The sequence below is a fragment of the Excalfactoria chinensis genome, chromosome 22 (genome assembly GCF_039878825.1).
Source record: "Excalfactoria chinensis isolate bCotChi1 chromosome 22, bCotChi1.hap2, whole genome shotgun sequence".
NCBI classification, from domain to species: Eukaryota; Metazoa; Chordata; class Aves; order Galliformes; family Phasianidae; genus Excalfactoria; species Excalfactoria chinensis.
In genome coordinates, this window is record NC_092846.1 from 4,527,014 (window position 1) to 4,550,131 (window position 23,118).

At 65.6% G+C, this 23,118-nt stretch overlaps 2 protein-coding genes across 4 annotated transcripts; both read left to right on the forward strand.

Moving 5' to 3' along the window:
• Positions 1–2,016: 2,016 nt before the first annotated feature.
• On the forward strand, positions 2,017–14,213 carry KCNQ4 (potassium voltage-gated channel subfamily Q member 4). 3 transcript variants are annotated; one of them, XM_072355558.1, is made up of 14 exons: positions 2,017–2,261; positions 7,440–7,530; positions 8,000–8,126; positions 8,207–8,382; positions 8,460–8,585; positions 8,670–8,780; positions 8,908–9,003; positions 9,171–9,259; positions 9,761–9,919; positions 11,718–11,935; positions 12,025–12,127; positions 12,322–12,453; positions 12,582–12,717; positions 12,829–14,213. In XM_072355558.1, exons 1-14 carry the CDS (start codon positions 2,017–2,019, stop codon positions 13,042–13,044), a joined length of 2,025 nt encoding a protein of 674 aa, XP_072211659.1. In that variant the 3' UTR covers positions 13,045–14,213. The 3 variants fall into 3 exon arrangements, with proteins under 3 accessions (XP_072211659.1, XP_072211660.1, XP_072211661.1); XM_072355559.1 differs by having other exon boundaries at positions 12,028–12,127; XM_072355560.1 differs by lacking the exon at positions 9,761–9,919 and having other exon boundaries at positions 12,028–12,127.
• A 1,585-nt stretch (positions 14,214–15,798) lies between these two features.
• On the forward strand, positions 15,799–22,485 carry TINAGL1 (tubulointerstitial nephritis antigen like 1). The gene is made up of 12 exons (XM_072355561.1): positions 15,799–15,932; positions 16,534–16,859; positions 17,188–17,251; positions 18,360–18,452; positions 18,536–18,650; positions 19,446–19,569; positions 19,653–19,803; positions 20,157–20,340; positions 20,523–20,568; positions 20,960–21,083; positions 21,461–21,506; positions 21,644–22,485. The coding sequence occupies exons 1-12, from the start codon at positions 15,814–15,816 to the stop codon at positions 21,782–21,784; spliced, it is 1,533 nt and encodes a 510-aa protein (XP_072211662.1). The 5' UTR covers positions 15,799–15,813; the 3' UTR covers positions 21,785–22,485.
• The last annotated feature ends 633 nt before the right edge of the window (positions 22,486–23,118 follow it).

Consider the following 23,118-nt stretch of genomic DNA (forward strand, 5'->3'; position numbering starts at 1 on the left):
CTTCCCTTCTGAGCACCACAAGCAGCTCCAGACTCCAGCTCCAACCCTCACCTGGGGGCTCTGCGGGTCCTTGTGCTGCAGCTCAGCCGGGTCCCAACTCCCAGCACAGGATCTCACACCGTGAGCTGCTCACATCCTCCCCTCCATGATATCAGCCCCAGTGCCCCCCAGCACCTCCATCCAGGGCACCAACCCGGCGCTTTGCTCTGCCCCCCCCATTCCGCAGTGCCCCCATCCTGCCCGCCCCCTCCCCAGCCGGCAGCTCTGCAGCTGCATACCAGGGCTGCAAAACTTACTGGAAATCCTGTAGATGCAAATCCCGGCCTCCCATCCGTGCCAGGAATTCGAGCTGCAATCCCAAGAGGGCAGCAGGCTCCAGGCACGCAGACCTCCCCTCTCATTTAGGGCCAGACCAAAGGAGGAGGGCAGCACTCACAGCCCGCTGGCTTCCCCAGCCCCATCCCTGCTGTTGTGCCCATGGATTGCAGCTGGCTCCATCTGCAGCCCCAGCAGTGCTGGAGGTGCCGCTGCAGTCCCTGCTGTGTGTGTGCAGCTCAGCCCTCGGGCACGGCTGCACCTGCAGCCCTTATGGAGCAGTGCAGGGTTGCAGCACTGGGGCAGGTCTGGCTGCGATCTGCAGAAGCGAAAGGACCAGGATGGGATTCTGGTTGAGGGCAGTGCTGGGCCGTGGCTCTGCTCCGACCCTCTAATTTATTAGCAGCTCGCGGCGCCCGGCAAACAAGTTGGAGGAGTGACGTCTGTGGTTAGGAAATAAATCAGTGGTGGTTCTTTGCTTCCAAACTCAGCTCTCCTGATGCTTCCCCAGCAAGAGTCGGGCCGGGCGGCTCATCCACCCCCAGAGCAGCAGCATGAAGCAATTCCCACCTCCTGTGAGGTTCCCCCCCCCCCAGAGCCCCCTCTCAATGGACCCCACAGCCCACATGGGTCCTTTGGGGTCACCTTAGCTCTGAAGCTTCCATCTGTCCCCAGGTGAAACCCAACCCTGCAGAGCGCAGCCCGGCGCTGCACGAAGGCAGCAGTGAAGGTCAGGGAGCTCCCGCAGCACTGAGGGGCATCGGGGTCCTATTGGGGAGCACTGGGAGGGTCGCAGGGATCCGGACAGCTCTGCTTTGGGTTTGCAGGACCTCAGCTCTGTGGATACAGCTCTCATTGCTGCGCTGGGCTTTGTGTTGGGGGGGTGAAGGCAGGACGGCTGTTTGGGGGTGGAAAATGTCCCCCCCCCCCCCCGTGCCCAAATGAACATAAGTGTCCATTTATTGTGTGCTGCCCTGCGCCTCCCGAATACCGCAGTGCTCACTGGGGCACACGGCGGTGCCAGGATCTCCAACCACGTTAAATAATTCACCGCCCCGCGCTGTAACTGCTCTGCGGGAGCTCCGTGGGCCGGGGGCAAACGGCCTCTGCGGGGCCGCGGGTCCGGCCGGGAGCGGGGAGCGAAGTGCGGGACGTGTCGTTGGATCCGGAGCCCGGGAGGGGATGGACGCGCGGGGCCGAAGCGCTGCGTGCAGAGCGGCTCGGGGGGGCGTCGGGTACCGCGGGGTCGGCTCGCTCGCTGCCGGCTCGCTCCGTACCTGCAGCTTTTGGGCCGCCGTTCCCGGGATGCTGCAGCTCGGCTGCCGGGGATTCCCGTGGCAGGACGCTCCGCACCCGCGCTGTGGGATGCTCGCCGCCGGGACGCTCCCCGACCCTCGGCCGTACACTGCCCGGCCAACGCGGGGTCGGCGGGAGCCCCGGGAGCGGCGTCCCCCCGAGGGCGTCCCCCTCCCCTCCGCCCCAGACGGGGCCGCGCCCCCCGCGGGCGCCCATCGCGGCGGTGCCGGGGGCGGGGGCCAGGTGCTGCGGGGCGGGCCGAGGGGAGCGGCGGGGGAGGGCCCGAGGGGGCGGCTAAAGGCAGGTGGCGGCGGGAGGGCGGGACGGGACGGACGGGCCGGGCGCTCCGCAGAGCGGGGCCATGCGGCGGGAGGCGGCGGGGCGGTGAGCGGGGCGGCGCGCGCCATGGCCGGGGCGGCGCGGAGCGGCGGGGGGCGGCGGGGGGCAGCGCTGACGGCGGTGCGCAGCGAAGACGGGACCCCCCCTCCCAGCGCTCCCCTCAACCGTCGGGGGGGACCGACGGCTCCGCGCCCCGCGGCCGCCTCCCGCCCCGCCGGGACCGCGCGGAGCTGCCGCCGCCGACTGCAGAACTGCCTGTACAACGTGCTGGAGCGGCCCCGCGGGTGGGCCTTCGTGTACCACGCCTTCATGTGAGTGCCGCCGCGGCGGGACCCCCTGTGCGAACGGGGCGGGGGGCGGCGCGGGGCGGCGATGCTCCTACCGAAGTTCTCCCGGCGCTCGGGGAGGGTCCGGCCCGTGGGTCGGGGGGGTCCGTGCGGAGCGCGGCTGAGCCCCGGGAGCTGCTCCGAACGCGGAGCCCCGTCGGTCACCGTCCCGCTCCGGCCCCGTCTCTCCCGTGTTCCCGGCGCGGGGGGAGACCCGGAGATGAGAGGAGGGGACTCCGGAGGGCTCGGGGTCGGACCGGGGGCTGCCGACGGCGGGTAACGGGGCTGCGCTGAGCGTGAAGGATGGCAGCGGGCACTGAACCCGGCATTACGGCATCGCCCTGCACACGGGGATGCTCCGGGCTCACGTCCGTTCCCCGCCGCGCGTCGGGCCGCTCCGGCAAAGCTGAGCCGTGCGGACCACGGGGGCCGCTGTGCTCGGGGGGCTCCGGCTGCGCCGAGGGCCCGAAACGCTCCGGGCGGCTGCGGGGGGACCACGGGGTGACGTGGGGGGAAGCCGCGGCTCCTGGCCGGCTGTGCCACGAGGAAGGCGGCTGCTTTGGAAAGTGGGTCTCGCCGAAGTGAGCGCGCAGATCTGTCCGGCCGGGCCGTCACCTGATCGCACCTGAGCTCCCCGGGGAGCCGCGCTGCGCATCGGAAATAATACCTGCGCTGCAAACGCTGCCCTCGAAAGAGCTTTAATTAAGGATGGCAGCCGAAACCCCATGGAAAGAGAGGTGGGGGGGGTCGGGCTTTTGGGTGCTCGCCGCGCTTTGGCAGGGATCCTCCTCAGTGTGCGTTTTCCCCACTAACAGCCACGCAGCACTGAATGTGAGGGGCACGTTGGGCACCGTGGGGCTCCCATGGGTGCACCCGCTGGGGCTGTATGTGGCTCCAAGCAGCCCCTTCCCTGCCAGCCCACGGCCCGGCCCTCCCGTAGCGCCCTGCGGGGCTGGATGGAGCCTTTATGGGAGCAGAGCTCAGCTCACGGCTCTGCCCCGTTCCTGTCTCCCTCGGATGGAGGTGAGCTGCTGGGCGATGAGGTCTGCAGGGCTGAGCTGTGTGTGTCCCAGCACCGGGCTGGGAGCAAGGAGGGCTCACCCCCATCTGCTCGGGGACACCGGGGCGCAGAGCAGCGCTGCGGTCCATGGACCCAATGCAGGGCAGTGGCAGCTCCCCATAGCCCGGCTCTGGCACCAAGATGTGCTAATAGAAATCCCGCTGCAAAGCAAAGCACTTCTTCCACCCCCCGAGTGGTTCAGCAGGGCTGAGCTGAGCCCCCCTGTTGGAGAAGTCCAGTCTCTTTCTGCTGCCAAATTGATCCCAAATAGCTCCGTCTGAGCCGCTGTTGGTGCACAGCGCAGGGGGGATTATCACCGCCCCATCTCTGCAGCCCCCAGCCCTGCTTGCTGTGAAGCTGACCTGCAGTGGGGCTGCTCCCATCCCTCCATCCCCTCGTTTTGGGGCCGCTCTGTGCCTGGGCTCCTGGTGCAGCTCTATCAGAGCTTCAGGCCCGGAGCTTACAGAGAAAATCTGGGAGCGTGACTGGAGCCTTAACCTAAAGCTTTACAGCCAGAGGCAAATGCAGACTTCCTTTTCCAGCCTCCTCTTTGCGTGCACAGTGCTGCATCGGGGGCAGCACGCGGAGCTCAGCGCAGGGTGCTGCTGCCCTATGGGGATGAGCTGCTCAGGGCCTGGAGCTGCTGGGTGCAGCAGGACCCGGCTGTGTTGGAGCTGCTCTGGGGGCAGCAGCACAGATCACATCCCACAGCCCAGTGAGTCAATGGGCTCCAAATGCAGCCCCCATGGTCTGGGCATGGCAATGGTGCAGGAGCTGCCGATGGGGACGGCAGCAGGATGAGCAGCTTTCCCTGTGATGCCGGGGTTGCACTCGGAGCCTTTGGCCGCTCTGCTCGACGCTGAGCACATGGCAGAGCGCAGCAATCCCAGCCGGAGCCGCTCAATGGGCCGCAGCCCGGGGGCTGTGCAGGGAAATTGCTTCATCCCCCGCTCTGTGCTGCCCGCAGCGCTAAGAACCTCCACCAGCTCAGCCCTGAGCTTTAACGCGGCCTCATCCGCAGCCCAGGGCGTCTCACGTGGGGCTTCAGCAGGAGGGACGCGTCCCCATCCCGGCTCAGTGTTCGGGTGCTGCCCATGGGGTGGCTGTTGAGGTCGGGGGGGGAGTTGTGCCCCCCAGTGGGGCCGTCCCCGTGGTGCTCTCACCTTGCCCTGCTGTGAAATGGGAGCTGCTTTGGGGCACTGCCCGCACGGCGCAGCACTTCCTGAACCCGCCGCGCTGTCGCTGGGGCGTAAAATTAAGCGACGACGGCGCAACACGAAACTCCGCATCGATTGCCTTTTTTTTTTCCTCTTCTTCTCCCCTAATTTCCCCCTTTTGCTGCTCCGGAAGCTGCCGCCTCCAGCACAGGTGTGGCTCCCATTGGTGTTGATGTCCCCGCGCCCCAAGGGTCACCAGCAAAGCCCCCTGTGCTGGGCTGTGTGGCCGTCTATGGGGCTCGTGGCTGCTTGGTGTGAAGCATCTGCAGTGATGGTGGGGGGTGAGATATGGCCTGCTGGGGCCATGGGCTGCCACCCCACTGCTGGGCACTGAGGGGGCTGATATGGAGCCCCACGTGCCGGTGGGGAGCAGTGGCTGCATCCCCCGTCCTGCTGCAGCGCGGGGCACACGGGGCGGGCAGCCGTGCCATGGTTACCCTGCAAACAGCACAGTTATTTATATCCCGGGGCGGACAGGCCGCCTGCCCGGCTCTCCTGGAAGGCTGCGGGGCGGATTTATAGGACACGCTGTTTATACAGCCCGGGCTGAGCTGATGGGGCCGTGAGGAGCAGCAAAGCACCGACCCCATCCCCGACCCCATCCCCATCTCCATCCCCTCCCAGAGCTGCCGGGTGGGTTTGTCCCACACTGACCCCTTCCCCTTGTGGTCCTTCATGCCCACCCATCCCCACTCTGAGCTGTTGGCACTCTGTTGTTTTCCTGCCCAGCACAGCTTGCTGCCCCCTCCCCATCACTTCCCCCCCCCCCAACCCCACACTGCCCTTTGCCAACCAGGGCTGCCCCGGCGCCTCTTTCCCCAACCTCAGCATCTTTCCCAGCTCACCTGCTCCATCCCCTCCCGTGCAGCCGGCAGCATATGGCCGAGGCCGCTCTAATGAAGATTAATGTGAAGGAGATTCTCCTTCTCCAAGCAGGGCCCCCCCCCCCCCCGATGGGTTTTAATTAAGATCTGGGGGCACGGAGGGAGAAATGCTCCTTGCAGGCAGACACTGTGCCTGCGGGCTGTGAGCTGCCCTGCATGCTGTGTCACTGCAATGCAATGCCGTGTCCCCCCCACCTGGGGCTATGGGCAGCCCCTTCATCCCGGCCCCCCCAACACTTGGCTGTGCCCTAAAGCCGCTTAGGAGCAGCCGGGCCGGGCCGTTCACAGCTCTGTGAGTTAATTCCCAGCAGGTGATGCATTCCCAGCAAGTTGTTTCCCAGCCGGACCGCTGGGGCTCACATGACTGTGTCCTATACCAGGGCTGGGGGGGGGGGATTGAGGGGGGTGCCACCCCTAAACAGCCTTCCCCATGCAGAATGGGTTTTGCTGAGGGCTCTGGATGCGTTGCTGGTTATCAGGTGTCTCCCAGCATCCCCCCATGGGGCCGGCCTGCAGGCATCCCTCACCTGCGTGGTCCCATTGCTGCTAGGAATGGTGCTCAGGGAAGAAAGGACCCCCCCATCCCCGCACCCCAGGCTGGGTGAGGAGCACCAGCCTTTGCAGCCAGGGTGATTTCTGCATTCTCTTCTGCTTTGTGCTTCGCTGCCTGTGTAATTGCCGGCTAAATCCCGCTTGGATAATCCTTCTTGCTGATGGTGCACCAAGGTGCTGCCCTGGGCCGCTCCTCCAGACCTTGTTTTGCTCCTGGGGCTCAGAGGGGAGCGGGGCTGCTGTGTTAAGGGTTGGCACAGTGCTGGGGTGGGCACAGAGGGATGAGCACCCGGGGGGGGGGGGGGGGGCAGAGCTGCTGCAGCACAGCCCAGCACAGCCCAGCACAGCCCAGCACAGCCCACTCCTCACTCAGCTCCAGCCCTTCCATCCCCCCCAGCTGCCCCCTCCCCAGCATCCCTGCGTCCCAAACCAGCTCCTGCTCCTTCCTGCCCTCACACCACACAGCAGCCCGCAGTGCCCCCCACCCAGCGCTCTGTGCTGAGCCCCCTCCCACATCCCCACGGTCTCAGTGCCCACCCTGTGGCCGCGTTGCCCCTCACAGTCACACCGAGCGGCTCCGGCCCTTCACACCATCACGTGGCACAGTGGCACCAACCCTTCGCTTTCCATTTTTAGAACAGCTGGATCAGGGGAAAAAAAATGTATTTTTGGAGAGTTTCGTTTGCTTCAGCTCCAGGATCTATTTTTTTCCCCTCCTTTCCTTATTTTAAATGGGCCAAAGCCCCTTTTGCCTTCAGCTGGCTCTCGGGGCGCACGGCCTCAGGGCAGCTCCCCATCCACCACCCCGAGCTCTGTCCCCCCCCCCCAAGTCCCCACGGTGGCAGTGGGGCAGCAGACGCTGGTCCTGCTCTGTAGCAGCACAGCCGGCCGTGCTGTGGGGCTCCCTGCCTGCCTTTCATTAGCAGCAGTTTTGCCGGGGGAAAGGCTGCAGGGCTGCGGCACAGCCTGGCGCTCAGCCACAAGGCTGCTGGAGCCCGGCCTTCCTCCTCCTCCTCCTCCTCCTCCAAGTGCTGCGGGGTGGCCCGGGGTCACATCCCAATCCCAAGGAATGGGACCATTGGGATCAGCTGCCCCATGGCACACAGAGGGGTTCAGTCCTTTCCTTCCATGGCTCCAGGGGGAGGCAGGTGTGGGGTTTCCCTGGGGCTTTTCCCGTGCTGCTCACCCTCAGCATCACCCAGAGCAGAGCTGCTCCCACCTCTGAGCATCCCCACGTCCCCGTACTGGAGCCCAGAGCTGAAAGCAGCGCTCAGGTGGGGGCTGAGATCCAGGTGGGGCTCCATGAGAACTCACAATTAATCCTTCAGGAAGTTCCCAAGGTTAGGAGTTGGGTTTTGGGGCTGGAGCTGTGGGTCAGCCCTGCCCAGCACTCTGTGCCACCCCCTATGGGCAGCGCCTCTGACCACAACCCTCCATGTTCTGCTTCCAGATTCCTGCTCGTCTTCAGCTGCCTGGTGCTGTCTGTCTTCTCCACCATCCAGGAGCACCAGAAGTTGGCCAACCAGTGCCTCTTCATCCTGGTAAGTGAGGGATGCATTCAGGCTCCCCAAATTGCACCCACTGTCCAGCACAGCCCTCCCCCACCCCTCAGCCTCTCTTCACCCCTCTGTGAGCATCTTGGTGAGGGGGGGGGGAGGGGCTCAGAGCGCTGGAGGAAGCAGAGCGGAGGTGGCGGAGGGGGGGGGGGGGGGTGTTAAGAAAAGGCCGAGTTTCCCCCCAAACTGTCACAAAGGGCTGACGCCGGAGTTCTCCCGAGTGATGGAGACTAAATCGGGAAGGTCCTTGTGACTTTCCCGCAAGTAAGCAGAACGGGGCCGGTTGGGCCGGAGGACAATGCTGACGGAGGAGGAACAGAACCCGGCTCTGCTCGGTGCCGCCGAGCCGGGGATGTCCTGGTTGGGGGGATGGGGGGAGGAGGGGGGGGATGTTCGATTCGGCCCATCCCGAAGCGCCCACCCCACGCTGCCCACCCGGTGCTTTTCCCTGCAGGAGTTTGTGATGATCGTGGTGTTCGGGATGGAGTACGTCATCCGCGTCTGGGCGGCCGGCTGCTGCTGCCGCTATCGGGGCTGGCGGGGCCGCCTGCGCTTCGCCCGGAAACCTTTCTGTGTGATAGGTAGCACCGGGGGGGGTGGGCTGGGGGCTGGGGGCCGCTTCCCCGGTGCTTCCCCCTCACTGCCCCTCATCCCCGTCCAGATTTCATCGTCTTCATCGCCTCAGTGGCCGTCATCGCGGCCGGCACGCAGGGCAACATCTTCGCCACCTCCGCTCTGCGCAGCATGCGCTTCCTGCAGATCCTCCGCATGGTGCGCATGGATCGTCGCGGCGGCACCTGGAAGCTGCTGGGCTCCGTGGTGTACGCGCACAGCAAGGTGGGGGGCGGCCCCTTGTGAGCCCCCGCCCCGTGCCCGACCCCTCCCCGGCCCCGCTGACCCCCCGCTGCCCGCAGGAGCTGATCACCGCGTGGTACATCGGCTTCCTGGTGCTCATCTTCGCCTCCTTCCTGGTCTACCTGGCCGAGAAAGACACCAACGGGGAGTTCGCCACCTACGCCGATTCTCTGTGGTGGGGCACGGTAAGCTCAGCGGTGGGAGGGTGGGAGGGGGCTGTTGGGGGGGGGAGCTCCGTGCAGGGCCCCCCGTGCTCTGTCCCCGCGCAGGTGACCCTCACCACCATTGGCTACGGGGACAAGACGCCGCAGACGTGGCTGGGACGGATGTTGGCAGCCGGTTTTGCTCTGCTTGGCATCTCCTTCTTTGCGCTGCCCGCAGTGAGTGTGAGGGTGGAGGGGTCCCCTCTCTCCATGCCCCATTGCAGGGCAGGAATCTGGGAGAAAGGGGTAAAATCTGCCCCTGTGGCGGTGACCCCCCTGTGCCCCATCCTCCCCCCATCCCCAGGGTATCCTGGGCTCCGGTTTCGCCCTCAAGGTGCAGGAGCAGCACCGGCAGAAGCACTTTGAGAAGAGGAGGACCCCAGCAGCAAACCTGATCCAGGTACCCCATCTGCACCCATCTCCTCCTGCGGTGCCCCAGCCCTCTGTGACGGATGCCCGGATCCTCACCTGGGGGCTGGGAAATGGGTGGTGGTCAGCTCTGCCCCATCTCCATGGATGGGGGTCTTTGGGAGCTCAGGCTGACCCGTGGCCTACCTCCCCCTGCAGGCAGCCTGGCGGCTGTACTCAACAGATGCCAGCCGGGGGTACCTGACGGCCACGTGGTGCTACTACGACAGCCTGCTGCCCTCCTTCAGGTAGGGGAGGGGGCACAGGGGGGCTCATCGTGGCTGAAGGGTGAGCACTGCAGTGAGCACACACGATGGCACACCGAGCTGCAGCCTGCTGGCTGCCCAGAGCCCCCCAACCACCCCACAGCACCCACCCCACCACCATCTCACCCACCATCACTTCTGGGCCAGTCACAGCTCACACCACGAAGCTCTCCCCGCACTCTCTGCCCTCCTCTGCCTCCGCTGGCGGATGGACGGTTCTGTTTCACCTTTTTGCTTTCCTGAAGGCGGAGGTTTCTTACCAGCTGTGCCCCCACGGGGGGTCCCGGTCCTGCTGCACTGGGAGCTGTGGAGGAGCTGGATGTAGGAAGCCAGCACCTGTTCTGCTTTTGCTTCTTGTTTGGCTCCGTTTTGGCGCTTGGTTTCGCACGGAGGACCCGGTTCTGCCCCATCTTGGTTTTGCTCGTCTGGTTTCTTTTGGGAAGTTTTAATTTCTCCATGTTTTTATTTAACCCCCAACCTCAGAGAGCTGCTCCTAATGTTTGAGCACTTGCACCGAGCCCGCAACGGAGGATTTAGGAATTCAGAGGTGAAAAAATGGCCTGACGGAGCCCCGCCGCCGTATCAGCCCTTCTTCACCTCTGGCCAGAAAAGCCCCATCCCCGCCGCGTGTGCCGGGGGCAGGTAGGGAGCAGCCGGCTCTGCCCCTGTGTGTGTGTGTCTGCGTGTGGGGGGACCCAGCGTGGTCCCCGGCTCCAGGGGCTGAAGGGCACCCGGTGTCCCCGCTGCGCCACCGGGACAGGGCAGTGACTCTTTGGGTCAGGATCAGTTGGGGCCAACGGCTCCGCTCTGCCTCCCTGCGGTGCCAGAGATGTGGCTCCGGGGCGGCACAGGGATGTGCTGAGCTGTGGGGCGGCCCCATTGCGGGGCTGCGGGCACTCCGAGGTGAGTACAGGCTGGGGGCTCCCGGTCCCATCCCCGGCTTCACCGCGAGCATCACCTCTCATAACATCTCATCTTCTCTCTCTCCCCTCCCCTCTTCCTGCTCACCTTCCGCTCTCCATCCCCCCCACACCTTCCCTGCCCCACTCACCCCGAAGCTGGAAGGAGGAGGACGTGCAGCCCCACAAGTGCTTGAGCCTCAGGTAACATTCGCCCCAAAACGTGGCCCTGGTTTGGCCGCCCGCTCTGTGCCATCCTCCCACGGGGACACCGGCACCGTTCCTATGGGCACTGCCCTGTGCCACCGCTGTGCACCCACCCAGAGCTCCGCCACCAGGACCCGCAGCCATCAGTGTTTATGCAGGACCTACACAAACGTGCTCACACTTCTCACCTCCACAACGGGGGGCTCCGTGCCCACACGTGGGGGTCAGGCACGCTGTGGGGCGCAGCGGCTCAGCTCAGCTCACTGATGCTCTCTCTCTCTGTGTCCCTGCCCTGCCCCCAGCCAGGCGGGTGGTGGGAAGCGGAGGCTCTTGAGAACGTGGGCCACGTGGAGACGGAGGTACCGCGGCCCAGGAGCTGCCGGGTGCATGGAGGGGGGGGGGGGGTCTGCTGGGCACGGGGAATTGGGGGGCTGTGATGCAGCACTGGGGGCCGTGCATGGCTTGGGCTGGGAGCCGGCTTGGGCACATTGGGCTGTGCCTCAGTTTCTCTGCGTGCAGCGTGAGTGAGCCTGGTTGTGCCATGTCCGACAGCAGCAAACAGGGTAACCCCATGACAGTGTGACCCACTGTCCCCCCCCGCCCCCCGCTCCCCCCTCTGGGGAAGGAATTTCCCCATCCTGTGTGTGCTGCCAGCCCAGACCCAGCTCCTGGCCAGGGAATCCGTGGAGCTCTCCCTCCGACCATGTTTTATGGCATCCCCTGCACAGCAGCAGGAGTCTCCCTGCCCTGTGCTGTGTGCTGAGCCCTGCACAGCTCTGACTCCCTCTGCTCTTGGGTCCCGTTCTGCTTGGCCTCCTCTCACGTCCCAACCTGTGCCTGCAGTCCCCCCAGTCCCCCCAGAGGCAGCACCAGGTGGTGTTTTTGTGTCGGTCCTACATAAATGATGTCTGCTCCTCCCCCCTCCCCCCCCCTCACTTCCAACCCCCCCCGAGCCAGCAGAGCGGTTGGTTTGGGAGCAGTTTGCTCTGCAGGAGCAGAGCAGAATGGTGGTGCAGCCTGCAGGAGGAGGATGGCAGGGCACGTCCAGCCCCACGTGTCAGCAGGAAGGGGGCTGCTCCGTGCTCCGCTCTGCTGCGTGTCCCCAGCTCTGTCTGTCCCTCCGCCATCCGTCTGTCTCCTCTCTCTGCTCTCAGGAGCTGCGTTTGAGGCTGCTCTGCACGGGCATGCAGTGACGCCTGCTGCCAGCCTGAGCTCGCTCCCAGTTCATGTGCTGGGGGCTGCCCATCCCTCCCACCCCCCGGCCCCATCCCTGCTCCCCGGGCACCCACCAGGCACTGATTCTGCCCCCTCCGCCCCCATCCACCCCCCTGCAGCACCAAGATGGGCATCAAGGAGCGCATCCGCCTGGGTTCCCCGCAGCGCCTGGGCAGCCGCGGCCGCCTGCACCTGGGCCCCCCCCTGCACCGCTCCCCCAGCACCGAGGCCGTCCCCGAAGCCCCCAGCCCCAGCAAGGTGCACAAGAGCTGGAGCTTCAACGACCGCACTCGCTTCCGCGCGTCGCTGCGGCTCAAACCGCGGCCGCAACCTGAGGGTGAGATGGGGGGGATGAGGGGGAACAAGGGGGGACAAGGGGGGCTGAGTGTGGGGGCTGAGAGCTCTGCCGCACCCCCACCCTTCCAGCAGAGTGCCCACCGGAGGACAGCGGGGAGGAGAAGGGCTCCCACTGCGACCTGACCTTTGAGGACATCATGCCAGCAGTGAAGACCCTGATCCGTGCTGTGCGGTGAGCGCAACCCGCCCCGTGCACCGGGACGTGCAGAGCCACGGGGGCTGGGTCCCCACCACGACCCCATAGCAACTAACAGACCCCCGGGGGCTGGGTCCACACCACGACCCCATAGCAACTAACCCCGGGGGCTGGCCGTTCTGCCCGCCCCGTGCCTGCATCCAGCCCCCTCCATCCCCCCCTGCCTTCAGGATCCTCAAGTTCCTGGTGGCCAAGAGGAAGTTCAAGGAGACCCTGCGGCCCTACGATGTGAAGGACGTCATCGAGCAGTACTCGGCTGGGCACCTGGACATGCTGGGCAGGATCAAGAGCCTGCAGACACGGTGAGACGGCCCTGGGGGTGGGAGGGGGCTCTGGGGTCCTGCTGGTCCCCAACTATGTGGGGCACATCCTGCCAGCCCCATTGCCCTGTGTCCTGTTGGGAGTGATGCGCCGTGTCCCCTCCCTGCAGCGTGGACCAGATCGTGGGCAGGGGGGGTCCTGCTGCTGACAAGAAGATCCGGGAGAAGGGAGAGAAGGCGGTGCTGGATGCTGAGCTGGTGGATGAGCTGAGTATGATGGGCCGCGTGGTCAAGGTGGAGCGGCAGGTTTGGAGGGGGCAGCCCTGGGGATGTGTCACCGTGTGTGTCACCGTGTGTGTCACCGTGTGTGTCACCGTGTCGCCATCCCATGGGGACCCGCTGATGCCATGCCTGCAGGTTCAGTCCATCGAGCACAAGCTGGACCTGCTGCTTGGCCTCTACTCGCAGTGCCTGCGCAAGGGCTCAGCCAACTCCTTCAGCCTGGCGGCCGTGCCGCTGCCCCGTGAGCCCGACATCACCTCGGATTATCACAGCCCCGTGGAGCACGAGGACGTGTCGGCCTCAGCCCAGACGCTGAGCATCTCCAGGTCGGGCAGCGCCAACATGGACTGAGCGGTGGGATGGGGCCGCTGGGACGGCTCCGCCCATGGGGGGGCGTGGGGATGTGGGGACCCCCCCGGGCCTCACCCGGCCCCACTGAGCTGCGCCCCTCTCTGCATTACTTGAACTCGGTGTCCTTGTGGGTGGGCAGCGGCTGCGCTCTGTGCTCTCCAGGGGGGTTGGGAGCCCCCAGCCCGGGGCATCTGCCTCCCTATGGGGGGGTCCTGCACGTCCCAGAGCTGCACTGGGACCAGCACAGCTATGCAAGGCTCCAGCTCCGGAGCTGAGCCCTTGGGCACAACCCCATGGGGTCTCGTCGGGGTGGGGGGTTCACCCCATCGCCCTCCAGAAGTGCAGCAGAGCCTTCTGCCCCTGCATGCTCCCAGGGCAGTATCTATCTATATCCGTAGGAGACAGATATGCAATAATGTCTTAATATGCAACACCCCCGGGAACAGCCACCCGGGGGGACGTACGTAGGCAATAAGCACCTCCTGCCAGCACGAGGGGCCGCGTCCTGCTCCGCAGGGGGCTCAGACCCATAGAGGGTGGTCGCGAGGCTGTGGGGCCGGGCAGGAGGAGGGGGCGGGGGTCCACCAGGAGCATCCCTCCCCGCCCCCGCTGGAGGACTCCTTCCCTGCTTGTTCCTGCCCCCGTCCCTGTCCCCTGGGGGTGACTGCGGGTGGGGACAGCGTGTTGGTGGCGGCGCCCTTTGCACGCTGCTTGCATCAGGGCCGCTTTCCAGTCCCCCATCGCAGTAGTGCCAAAATTTGTTGGTACCTCCCGGGGGGGCTCGTGGGACCCTTTTGCCTTTGAATCGTGGGGATCCTAACCCCACTCTGCTGCTGCTCTCGGCAGGGCTGCACCCGGAGATGCCCCCAGCCCCCCCTTTCCCTCTGTAGTGCATGTGAGCAGCATGGGCTGTGCTCGCAGCCCCCCAGGCTGTGCCGTGGGGCCGGGGGTGCCCAGGGGGTGATGCACAGCCACGCCGTGGGTACCCGGCCCTGGAGCGAGGGTGCATGTGACAGCTTCACCCCCAGCCCCGCTCAGTCCTTAACCCGTAGGGCCCCTCCCCGGGGCTGGCTGGGCCCCTCAGCTCCCCCTTCTTCCCCCCAGCCGTCCGTAGTTACCTCACTTTATTAACTTATTAACTTATTTCTTTCATTAAACTTTGAAGTAGACGCCGCCTGCCCGCCTGGTTCCTGCCCTGCTCTCCCGAGAGGTGGCACTCCATCCCCACCGCAGCACCCAGCGCTCATCCCCCGCCACCCCCGCTGTGCTGCCCCCCCCCCAACCACCGCCCCACCTCGGCCTGCAGAGGGGCTGTGCTTTCCCGGGGGGTGTTGGTGTCCCCTAGCGGTGCGTCCCCAGCTGGCCATGGCACTGCGGCGGCCCCAGGAGTGTTCCAGGCGAGATGTGGGTGCGAGCCCCATCCTCGCAAAGCTGCAGCCCCCCAGGAAGGTGTCAGAGCCTTCTCCCCCTCCCCGTGTGCCAGGACCCCTTGGGCACGCGTCCCCCCGCCCGCAGTGTCCCAGGACCGCCCTTTGCCGGGAGGAAGCCGGACTCTTGGCCGCTCCTTCGCCTCATTTCCTGGCTGCCCCTTCGCCAACAGCGGCCACGAAGCGACGGGGCGACCGCTGCAGCCCCCCCTGCCGCTCCCCCGGCCCTCCCCCTCGACCCCACAAGGGCAGCGGGGCTGCGGGGGGCTGCGTCGGAACAAGGTCTTTGTGTGGCCCCGCCGAGCGCTCGGGCTGTGGGGTACAATCCTCGGGGAACCCCGACCTGCTGGCGGCGCAGCTCCGGCTGCTGAACCTCCGGGGCTGCTTTGAAGGCAGAGCCAGGTCGGAACCAGCAGGAAAACCCCGCTCTGCTCCGCCCTGATCCCACATGGCAGCACCGCTTCTCGGGGCGGAGGGGGGTGTCCGCAGTCCCTCCTTGTGCCCTCAGTGCGCACAGAATGCGCCCCAGCGTCCTGCCGGCCCCCAACGGCACCTGCGGGAGGAACGCGGGGCTGCGGGTGCTGCTGCTGCTATCGCTGTGCCGGGGGGGGCTGGAAGCAGGAGGATCCAGAGCAGAAGAGCCGATGTCCCGCGTCCCCCTCGCGGTGGCTTCGCTCCGTCCCCGGAGGGTCTCGGAGAATTCGTGACTCACTCCGAATTCCTGTCCGTGTGTCCGCAGACAGCCGGGCTCCGGGACGGACCCAGTTCCTTCCTGAGGCTCTCGGCAGCCCAAGGCCGCGTGCGCAGGAAAAACTTCGGGGAGCACCGCGCCGAGGGGGGGGGGTGACGGGGGGGGCCTCTTGTAGGATCCCCTTTGGGTGCCCGGAGCAGCCCCGTGAGTCCCGCTGTCTCCGTCGGACCATCTCGGGGATCCCCTCTGGGCCAGAACTCCCCGAGAGGAACCGAAGCGCTGCGGGTTGGGGGGGGTCGGGGGGGGGGTGCACGGGGCTGCCTGCATTGACCCTCAGCGTGTGCCCCAGCAGTGGGACGGTCTTGCTCCTGCCCGGACGATGCGGTGCTGAGCACAGGGACACGCACGCGGCCCCCTCCCCTCCCCGCCTCGTGCTGGTGGGTCGGGGGACTCCCACCCTGTGGCAGACGGGTCGGGATGCACAGAGCTTCTATAGGGCGCTCTGTTTGGCCCCAACATTCCGAGGCTCCCCCCCCCCACCCTCAGCAGAACTCGGGACCCCCGCAGGGACAGGACAAGGGGCTCTGGGGGCGGCGGTATCGAACTCGTTGGGCGCGGGGTGGGGCAGAGCGGCCCGGCCCCTACCCCGGGATGCCCCCGGCACCTCCCCGTGCCCACCCCCCACCCCGGGGCGCGGCTATAAGGGAGCGGCAGGGCCGGAGGAGGCGCTCGGAAGCGGCGGCGGGGAGCGGTGCGCGGCGGGGCGGCAGGTATGGGGCGGGTAGAGGGCGCGCTCCGGGCGTGCCCTCTCGGTTCCATTCGGGGTCACCTTGGGTTCCTAAGGGTTCTGCCTGGGTTCTCGGGGCGGTGTTCCTCTCCCTTTCCCTGGTAGCCGTGGGCTGAGATCGGGGCACTCATCGCAGCGATGGTACCGCCGAGCCCCCCCAACCCCCGGGCAGTCGCTCCCCTCCCGGTCCGGTTCCCCATCAGGCACAGCCGCTGCGCGGTGTGGGTGTCCCACGCAGCCCCTCTGCTGTGCTCTGAGGTCGCCCCGTCCCGCGTGGGCCCTGCTTCGGGAGGGGGAGGGCTGAGCTGTGCGTGGGCGCGGGGCCGTATGGGGAGGGGGAGCCGGGCAGGGAGGGGGGTGTCCCGGAGCGGCTAAAGACCTTCGTTCCGTTCCGGAGCTGCGTGGGCGCTCCGTTAAGGAGTTGGGCAGGAGATGAGGAATGCGAAGGATTTGCGCGTCACCTGCATAGAAGGTCCCAGCCCCAATGCCGGCGCAAAGCCCGCCCCGAAGTGCCCCCAGCGCCCGGAACGAGGCGACCCCGGGGGGGCTCGGGGTCCCCACGCAAACCACCCCATCCCATCCAGCTGCTGCGGCTTCGGGGACATGGCCGGCACCGCTCTCGTGCCCTGGGCGCTGCTTTGGCTGCTGGCGGCGGTGGGTTCGGCCGCCCGGGCACGGACGCGCAGGGAGTTGTCCCCGGGTCTGTACGAGCACGGCGTGTTCGATGCCGGCGGGTCCTACTGCCAACGAGGGGATGTTTGCTGCCGCGGGCGCGACGACGGCTGCACCGTGCCCTACCTCGACACCATCTGCTACTGCGACCTCTTCTGCAACCGCACCGTGTCCGACTGCTGCCCCGACTTCTGGGAGTACTGCCTGGGCGTCCCGGCCCCGTTCCCTAAAGCTCCAGGTGAGGCGGAACCTCCCGGAGCGGTGCGCGGCTGCGGGATGCGATGAGCGCGTCCGGACGGGTCTGTGGGGCAGGACGGGGCCGGGTGGCGCCCCGGTCGTGTCTGGGGCACGGACACGCCGTCCCCGACTTCACCCCGTGGGCAGCGGGGGCGGGATGGGAGGGAGAGAGGGGGGACCGGGGACGCTCTTCCCCCCCTTGCAACACAAGGCTCTCTCAGAAGTCCCCGCAGAGCAGAGCCAGCTCCGGGTATCAGTGGCCCCTTTATCCCGTCCCGGCCTGCAGTTAACCCTCCCCGTGCCCACCTCTCTCTCCCCCTTCCTTCTAGGCTGCGCTCGCTCCGGTCGCACTTATCCCAGCGGGGCCACCTACCGGGACAACTGCAACCTGTGGTGAGTGTCCCTGTGCCCATAACGGGGCAGCCTGAGCCCGACCCCAGCTGTGGTGGGAGTGGGGCCGCGCTGGTTGGTGGGGCCCGATGCAGGTTGCCTTTGCTCTGGCATATTTGGGGTTTCTGTGCCCACGCCCAGCTTGCCCCGGCTTGATGGGACGAGCAAGCCCCGTCCTGCTCCAGGTGGGGATCCGGCCCCACGCAGCTCAGTGCTGCATGCCAGCAGCTCGCTGTTTGCACCGGGGTTGGCTCCAACACGGCGCTGCAGGATGGGGAGCCTGGAACCTGCAGCCGAGGAGCATAACCAGCAGAGCTGCACTGGTGATGAAGGCAAAGCTCCATCTGGAGCTGCACACCAGCCCCCCCCCCCCCCCCCCCCCGTGCTCTCTCTGTGCTGGGAAAGCATCCCTGCTGCACCCCAAATCTTCTTCCCCCGCACTTGGAATGCAAAGAGCAATTCCTGCTGTGCCTTGCCCCGACCTGGGGCTGTTGAATGGGAGGAAAATGTGATGGGGGATGCAGTGGGGGTGTGGGGTGATGCTGTGGGTGCTCTGCCTGGCTGCACCCCACGTGTGCCCCCCTGACAGCTGGGCAACTCAGAGCCTGTGCCCAAGGAGTTAACAGCAAGCAGCCGGGTCACCAGAGCCGCGGCCAAGCAGGGCAGTGAGGGGTGAAAGGCTCGGGAAGCGTCTTACGGGGTTTTTCCATTGCCTCACAGTGCCTGGGGAGAGCAGATATTGGGGGATTGGTGCTGTGTGCTCCAAATGGGGCCTTGGGATTTGTCCCCTGTGCAGGGATGTGGGGCTGGAGGAAATGGCTGGGACGTGGGGCAGTTCTTGGGGGGGTGGTGTTGGGAATTGGGGTCTGGGTGGTGCTCTGACCACAGTGGGGTGGTTGGGATGGGGATGGGGAGAGGCAAGCAGGGCTGCTCTGCCCACAACTCGGCTCCATAAAAGGGAACGGTGTGTCGGGAGCTCACGGTGCAGGCAGCGGGGCCAGATGCTGAGGATTGCTGGGAATGTGGGGGGAGCACAGCTGGGGGCTCCCGGGGGGTCCCCAGTTCCTGGGGGGTTGTTGCTCCCCACCTGCTGACCGTGTCCTCCCCACAGCACCTGCAGCCCTGGAGGGCAGTGGCAGTGTGAGGAGCACGCCTGCCTCATGGACGGGGACCTCATCGATGCCGTCAATAGGGGAAACTATGGGTAAGGGCTGTAAGTGACTTCAGGGATGGAGTGGGGCAGGGGTGCTTTGCAGGTGTGCCGACACCATTCCATGCTCTGTGCAGGTGGAGAGCAGCCAATTACAGCCAGTTTTGGGGCATGACACTGGAGGACGGGATGCGCTACCGCCTGGGCACCTTCCGGCCACCCCCCACCGTCATGAACATGAATGAGATGCACGTGAGTGGGACCCCACAGATCCCATAACCCACAGCCCCAAAGCCACCGTGCCGGCTGTGTGCTGCGGGCTGCCCCGCTCTTTGGAGACAGCAGCTCAGCACATTCCCCTTCGCAATCCCTGCGCTGCCAGTGTTGTTTTTGCCCCGTCCCTCCTTGCTGGGTTCCCATAGGAAAGCCGGCCCCATAGCTGCTGAGTCTGCAGAGCTGTGTGAGCGGGATGCCCTCAGGCTGCAGCCAGACTCGGCCCCATAGGGCACCTTCTGCTGACCCCATAGTGGGCTCTGTGGGGCGTCCATGGGGACGTCTTGGTGGGACCCTGTGGCTCTGTCCCAGAACTTGAAGTCCTCCAGAACACGGTGACCCCAAAGGATGCTCCATGGGGACAGGATGAGCCGAGCGCGTGGCGCACACCCATCGCATGGCCTTGACTCACAGCGAGGTTTAATTTTAGCAGCATTTCCTGCACTGGGTGCTGTGACCTCCCCAGAAGGGCTGTGCTGTGTGCGGCCCCCAAGCGGAAATGCCGGGTGTGAGTCAGCCCCGGGAGCAGAGCACACAATGGGGGCCCCCAATGGCCCTGCTGGCACCCATGGCCGGATGCTCAATGCTGGAGATGCTGCTGCTGAGCCTGAATTTGGCAGAGCTTGAGACAGGTTGCTCCTCAGAGCAGCACCCACGTCACGGCTGTGGAGTCTGAGCTGGGGTTGGGCTGCACCGCATGGCATTACATGGGACCACAGCTCCAGGGGTGCCTTGGAATGGGGGTCCCCACACTATGAGGCCGTGTCCCTACAGATGGCCATGGACTCCAACGAGGTGCTGCCCCGCCACTTTGATGCAGCCACAAAATGGCCCGGGATGATCCACGAGCCCCTGGACCAGGGCAACTGCGCCGGCTCCTGGGCCTTCTCCACAGCAGGTGGGATGGGGGCTGCATTGGGTGGGAGTGGGATGGGACCCCCAGGCCTTGCTGCCGTTTGTGACCGCTGTGCTCACCCGCAGCCGTCGCCTCTGACCGCATCTCCATCCATTCCATGGGGCACATGACGCCCTCCCTGTCCCCACAAAACCTCCTGTCCTGCGACACACGAAACCAGCAGGGCTGCAGCGGGGGCCGCCTGGATGGAGCCTGGTGGTACCTGCGCAGGAGGGGGTGAGCAGGAATGGGGGGGATGGCAGCAGTGGTACCATGGCAATGGCAGTTGGTACGGGGGTGGGTTGGGGTGGTGATGGGGATAATAGTGATGGTGGTGGCAATAGGGATAGGGATGGGGTGGCCGTGGTTGTTGGATGGTGATGGGACTGGGATGGGGTGGCAGTAGGAGTAGGAAGGTGAAGGAATGGGTGAGGTGATGGCAGTTAGATGTGATGTGTGGATAGAAACGGCTATGGGATGGCAACAGGATGGGGATGGGGCAGCGAATGGGACTGGACAGGAATGAAGATAGGGATGAGGACAGGGACGTGTCCAGGTTTCCCCTCCTCTCATCCCCATCCCTTGCACAGGGTGGTGACAGATGAGTGCTACCCCTTCACCAGCCAGGAGAGCCAGCCCGCCGCACAGCCCTGCATGATGCACAGCCGCTCCACGGGTCGGGGCAAACGACAGGCCACTGCACGCTGCCCCAACCCCCAGACCCACGCCAACGACATCTACCAGTCCACCCCCGCCTACCGCCTGGCCCCCAGTGTGAGTATCCATGGGGCTGGGGGGGGGGAATAGCAGCGGAGGGATGTGATGCTGGGGTTGGATGTGGAGCCGCCCCTGCAGATGGCGGAGGGAGGGGTGGCATCACCCTGCTGGGTGTCCCTGGGGTGCTGTGGGTCAGCAGGTGAGGACCTGGGCCATTGGTAGCAGCTCTGTGCTTGCAGGAGAAGGAGATCATGAAGGAGCTGATGGAGAACGGCCCCGTGCAAGGTAGGGAGCAGCTGGGGGCACCGCACTGCACAAGTGGGGTCTGAGCCTTGGGGGTGCACTGAGCTGGGACTGGGGGGGCACAGGTGCTACTGGGACAGCTCAGGACCTGCACCCCCCCCCTCCATCCCCCCCTGCTGCTGCTTAATGCTTAACGCAGCCCCAGGGAGCTGCCCGCTGGCACCTGTTGCTCATTAACTTCCCAGGGTTAATCTCTGTCTTGGCCGTTGGTTTTATTTGATTTGATTTTCTTCATCCTCCTCCCCCCGTGCAGCTGAGCCTTGTCCCATGTCCCCAGCACAGCCCTGTGTCCTCTGTGCTCACACCCTCTCCTGCAGGGGGGGGGGGGATGCAGAGCTGGGTACCCAACCAACCCCTGTCCCCATCCCCGCAGCCATCCTGGAGGTGCACGAGGATTTCTTCCTGTACAAGAGTGGGGTCTACCAGCACACGGCCGTGGCTGAGGGGAAGGGGCCGAAGCACCAGCGTCATGGCACACACTCAGTGAAGATCACAGGGTAGGTGTTGGGGGGGTGCAGAGCAGCACTCGGGGCTGGAGAAAGGCTTCCTTAGGGGGAGGAAAGGCGTCCACCTTCCTCGGGGCAGGGAGAGGAAGCGGGGAGGGCAGGAGGCTGCTGGGTGCACTGCAAACACTGGGGCTGCTGCTATGAACGGTGTGAGTGTGCCACGCTCAGCAGTGGGGCTGGGATGGGGGATGGAGGCACAGCTCCATGTGCCGGGGTCTCAGAGGGGTTCCTGGCCCTTGGGAAGGGGCTGGAGGTGGGAATTGCTTTCACTGCCCTCCCCGGTGGGTGTGGGGGCTGCGTGCTATGAGCCCCCCTTGGTGCATCCCCGTGGGGTGATGCAGTTCCAGCTCACTGCCCTCCTGCTGCAGGTGGGGTGAGGAGCAGCTGCCCGATGGCCAGATCCAAAAGTACTGGGTGAGTAGCACTGAGATCAGCTGCCTCCTGGGTGGGGGCTGCACCATGGGGGGGCTGTGAGCAGCAGGGTTGGTGCTGGGGGGGGTTGGGGTGGTGGTGGTTGGTTGGTCCTCCTGTGCTGAGTGCCCCCATTGCAGACGGCAGCCAACTCGTGGGGCAGAGCGTGGGGTGAGGACGGGCATTTCCGCATCGCACGCGGCGTCAACGAGTGTGAGGTGGAGAGCTTCGTGGTGGGCGTGTGGGGCCGCGTCAGCGTGGAGGACATGCCCCATAAGTGAGCACCCCGGCACCGCAGACCCCACGGAGCTGCCCTTGTCCCTGCCCTGCAGTCCCTCCCTGCCCCATTCCCAGCAGGGACACCCCGGGTCGGACCCCTCGTGCTGCCGGGTGCTGATGCAGCAGCCGGGTGCAGTGGGCCGTGCACGGGGCGTGGGGCCGGGGTGGGGGGCATCGCAGTGCCTGTGGGATGGAGGATTTAGTCACTAATCCAGCCTGGGCTCAGCCAGCTTTGTTGGCAGCCGGGGGCTCTTCAAAGGCAACCACCCCTGCCTGGATGTCTGAGCCCCCCCTGGTCCTGTACATAGGGCAGCAGGAGCTGTAGAACCCCCAGGACCCAGCACAGCCCCTGCAGCCCTGCAGGAAGTGGGGGGGGGAAATGATCCCCAAAGATGGAGGAGCCCAGGGCTGGGTGCTGCCAGCTGGGGATGGGGTCCCTGCAGCTCCCTCCCCCCCGTCCCCATGGTGCTAATGCCCCAGAGCAGGAAATCGGCCCCTGCAACCAGCCCTGGGGTCTCCATGCCCCCCCTGTGTCCCCACCCCTTCTGTGGGGCTGCAGGAGGGTCTGGAGCTGCCGCACAGCCTCACCTAACCTGCATCCCTCCTGCCCCCCCCTCACACCGGGCTGTACTTTTAACTTGGGTTTTTTTTTTTGGTATTTATTTTGCTTTTTAATATTTGTAAATAAAACTCCTGGATCTCCTCCCTCCCATCCAGCTCTGCTCCTTCCCACACCGCTGGGTGTGGGTACGTGGCCCCGCTGCCCCAAGAGCCCCATCCTTATAGGGGCAGGCTCGGCCTCCCTCCCCATCCCGGAGCGGGGTCAGCACCTGGAAGTGCTGCTCAGGGCTGATAAGGAGCACATTGTCTGCTTTCCTGTTTTGCTGGCACTGTGTGACCTCAGCCATGGGCTGGAGGGGCTGCAGGCACGCGTAGATGTACGGCCAGCACGGTGTCTGTGCTGGGAAAAGGGGGGGGAAAGCTCTGGGAGAAGGGAGGCTGGAAGGGCTTGGGTTGGGGAGGGACACCAACAGCATCAGGGAGGAGGTGGGGGCTGTCCCTAGAGCTCCTGCCCTTGTGCCACACCGTGCCTGTGCTCAGGTCTGTATCCATGTCACACAAGCATATGGGGTGGAAGGGACCCGCTGCTCACCTACATCAGTATTACCAGCATTGGCCCTTTAAAACTACTTTAATGATAATCATTTGCAATGAGGAAACATCACGCTCTGAGATCCTTCGCGCAGCTCTAAGCTGCACAAACAAACTGGAAATCAAACCTTTCTTCATCTTTCAAAGCTCGGCTGCAGCCCAGCTCTCAGCCACTGAGTTCCCA

Bases quoted from the DNA above. Each gene is read 5' to 3' on its own strand.
- KCNQ4 (XM_072355558.1), top strand. From the start codon at position 2,017: ATGGCCGGGGCGGCGCGGAGCGGCGGGGGGCGGCGGGGGGCAGCGCTG. The intron at 8,127-8,206 runs GTAGCACCGGGG...ATCCCCGTCCAG, and splicing joins GAAACCTTTCTGTGTGATAG to ATTTCATCGTCTTCATCGCC. The intron at 12,454-12,581 runs GTGAGACGGCCC...CCCTCCCTGCAG, and splicing joins ATCAAGAGCCTGCAGACACG to CGTGGACCAGATCGTGGGCA.
- TINAGL1 (XM_072355561.1), top strand. From the start codon at position 15,814: ATGCCCCCGGCACCTCCCCGTGCCCACCCCCCACCCCGGGGCGCGGCT. The intron at 17,252-18,359 runs GTGAGTGTCCCT...TCCTCCCCACAG, and splicing joins CGGGACAACTGCAACCTGTG to CACCTGCAGCCCTGGAGGGC. The intron at 19,570-19,652 runs GTGGGATGGGGG...GCTCACCCGCAG, and splicing joins CTGGGCCTTCTCCACAGCAG to CCGTCGCCTCTGACCGCATC.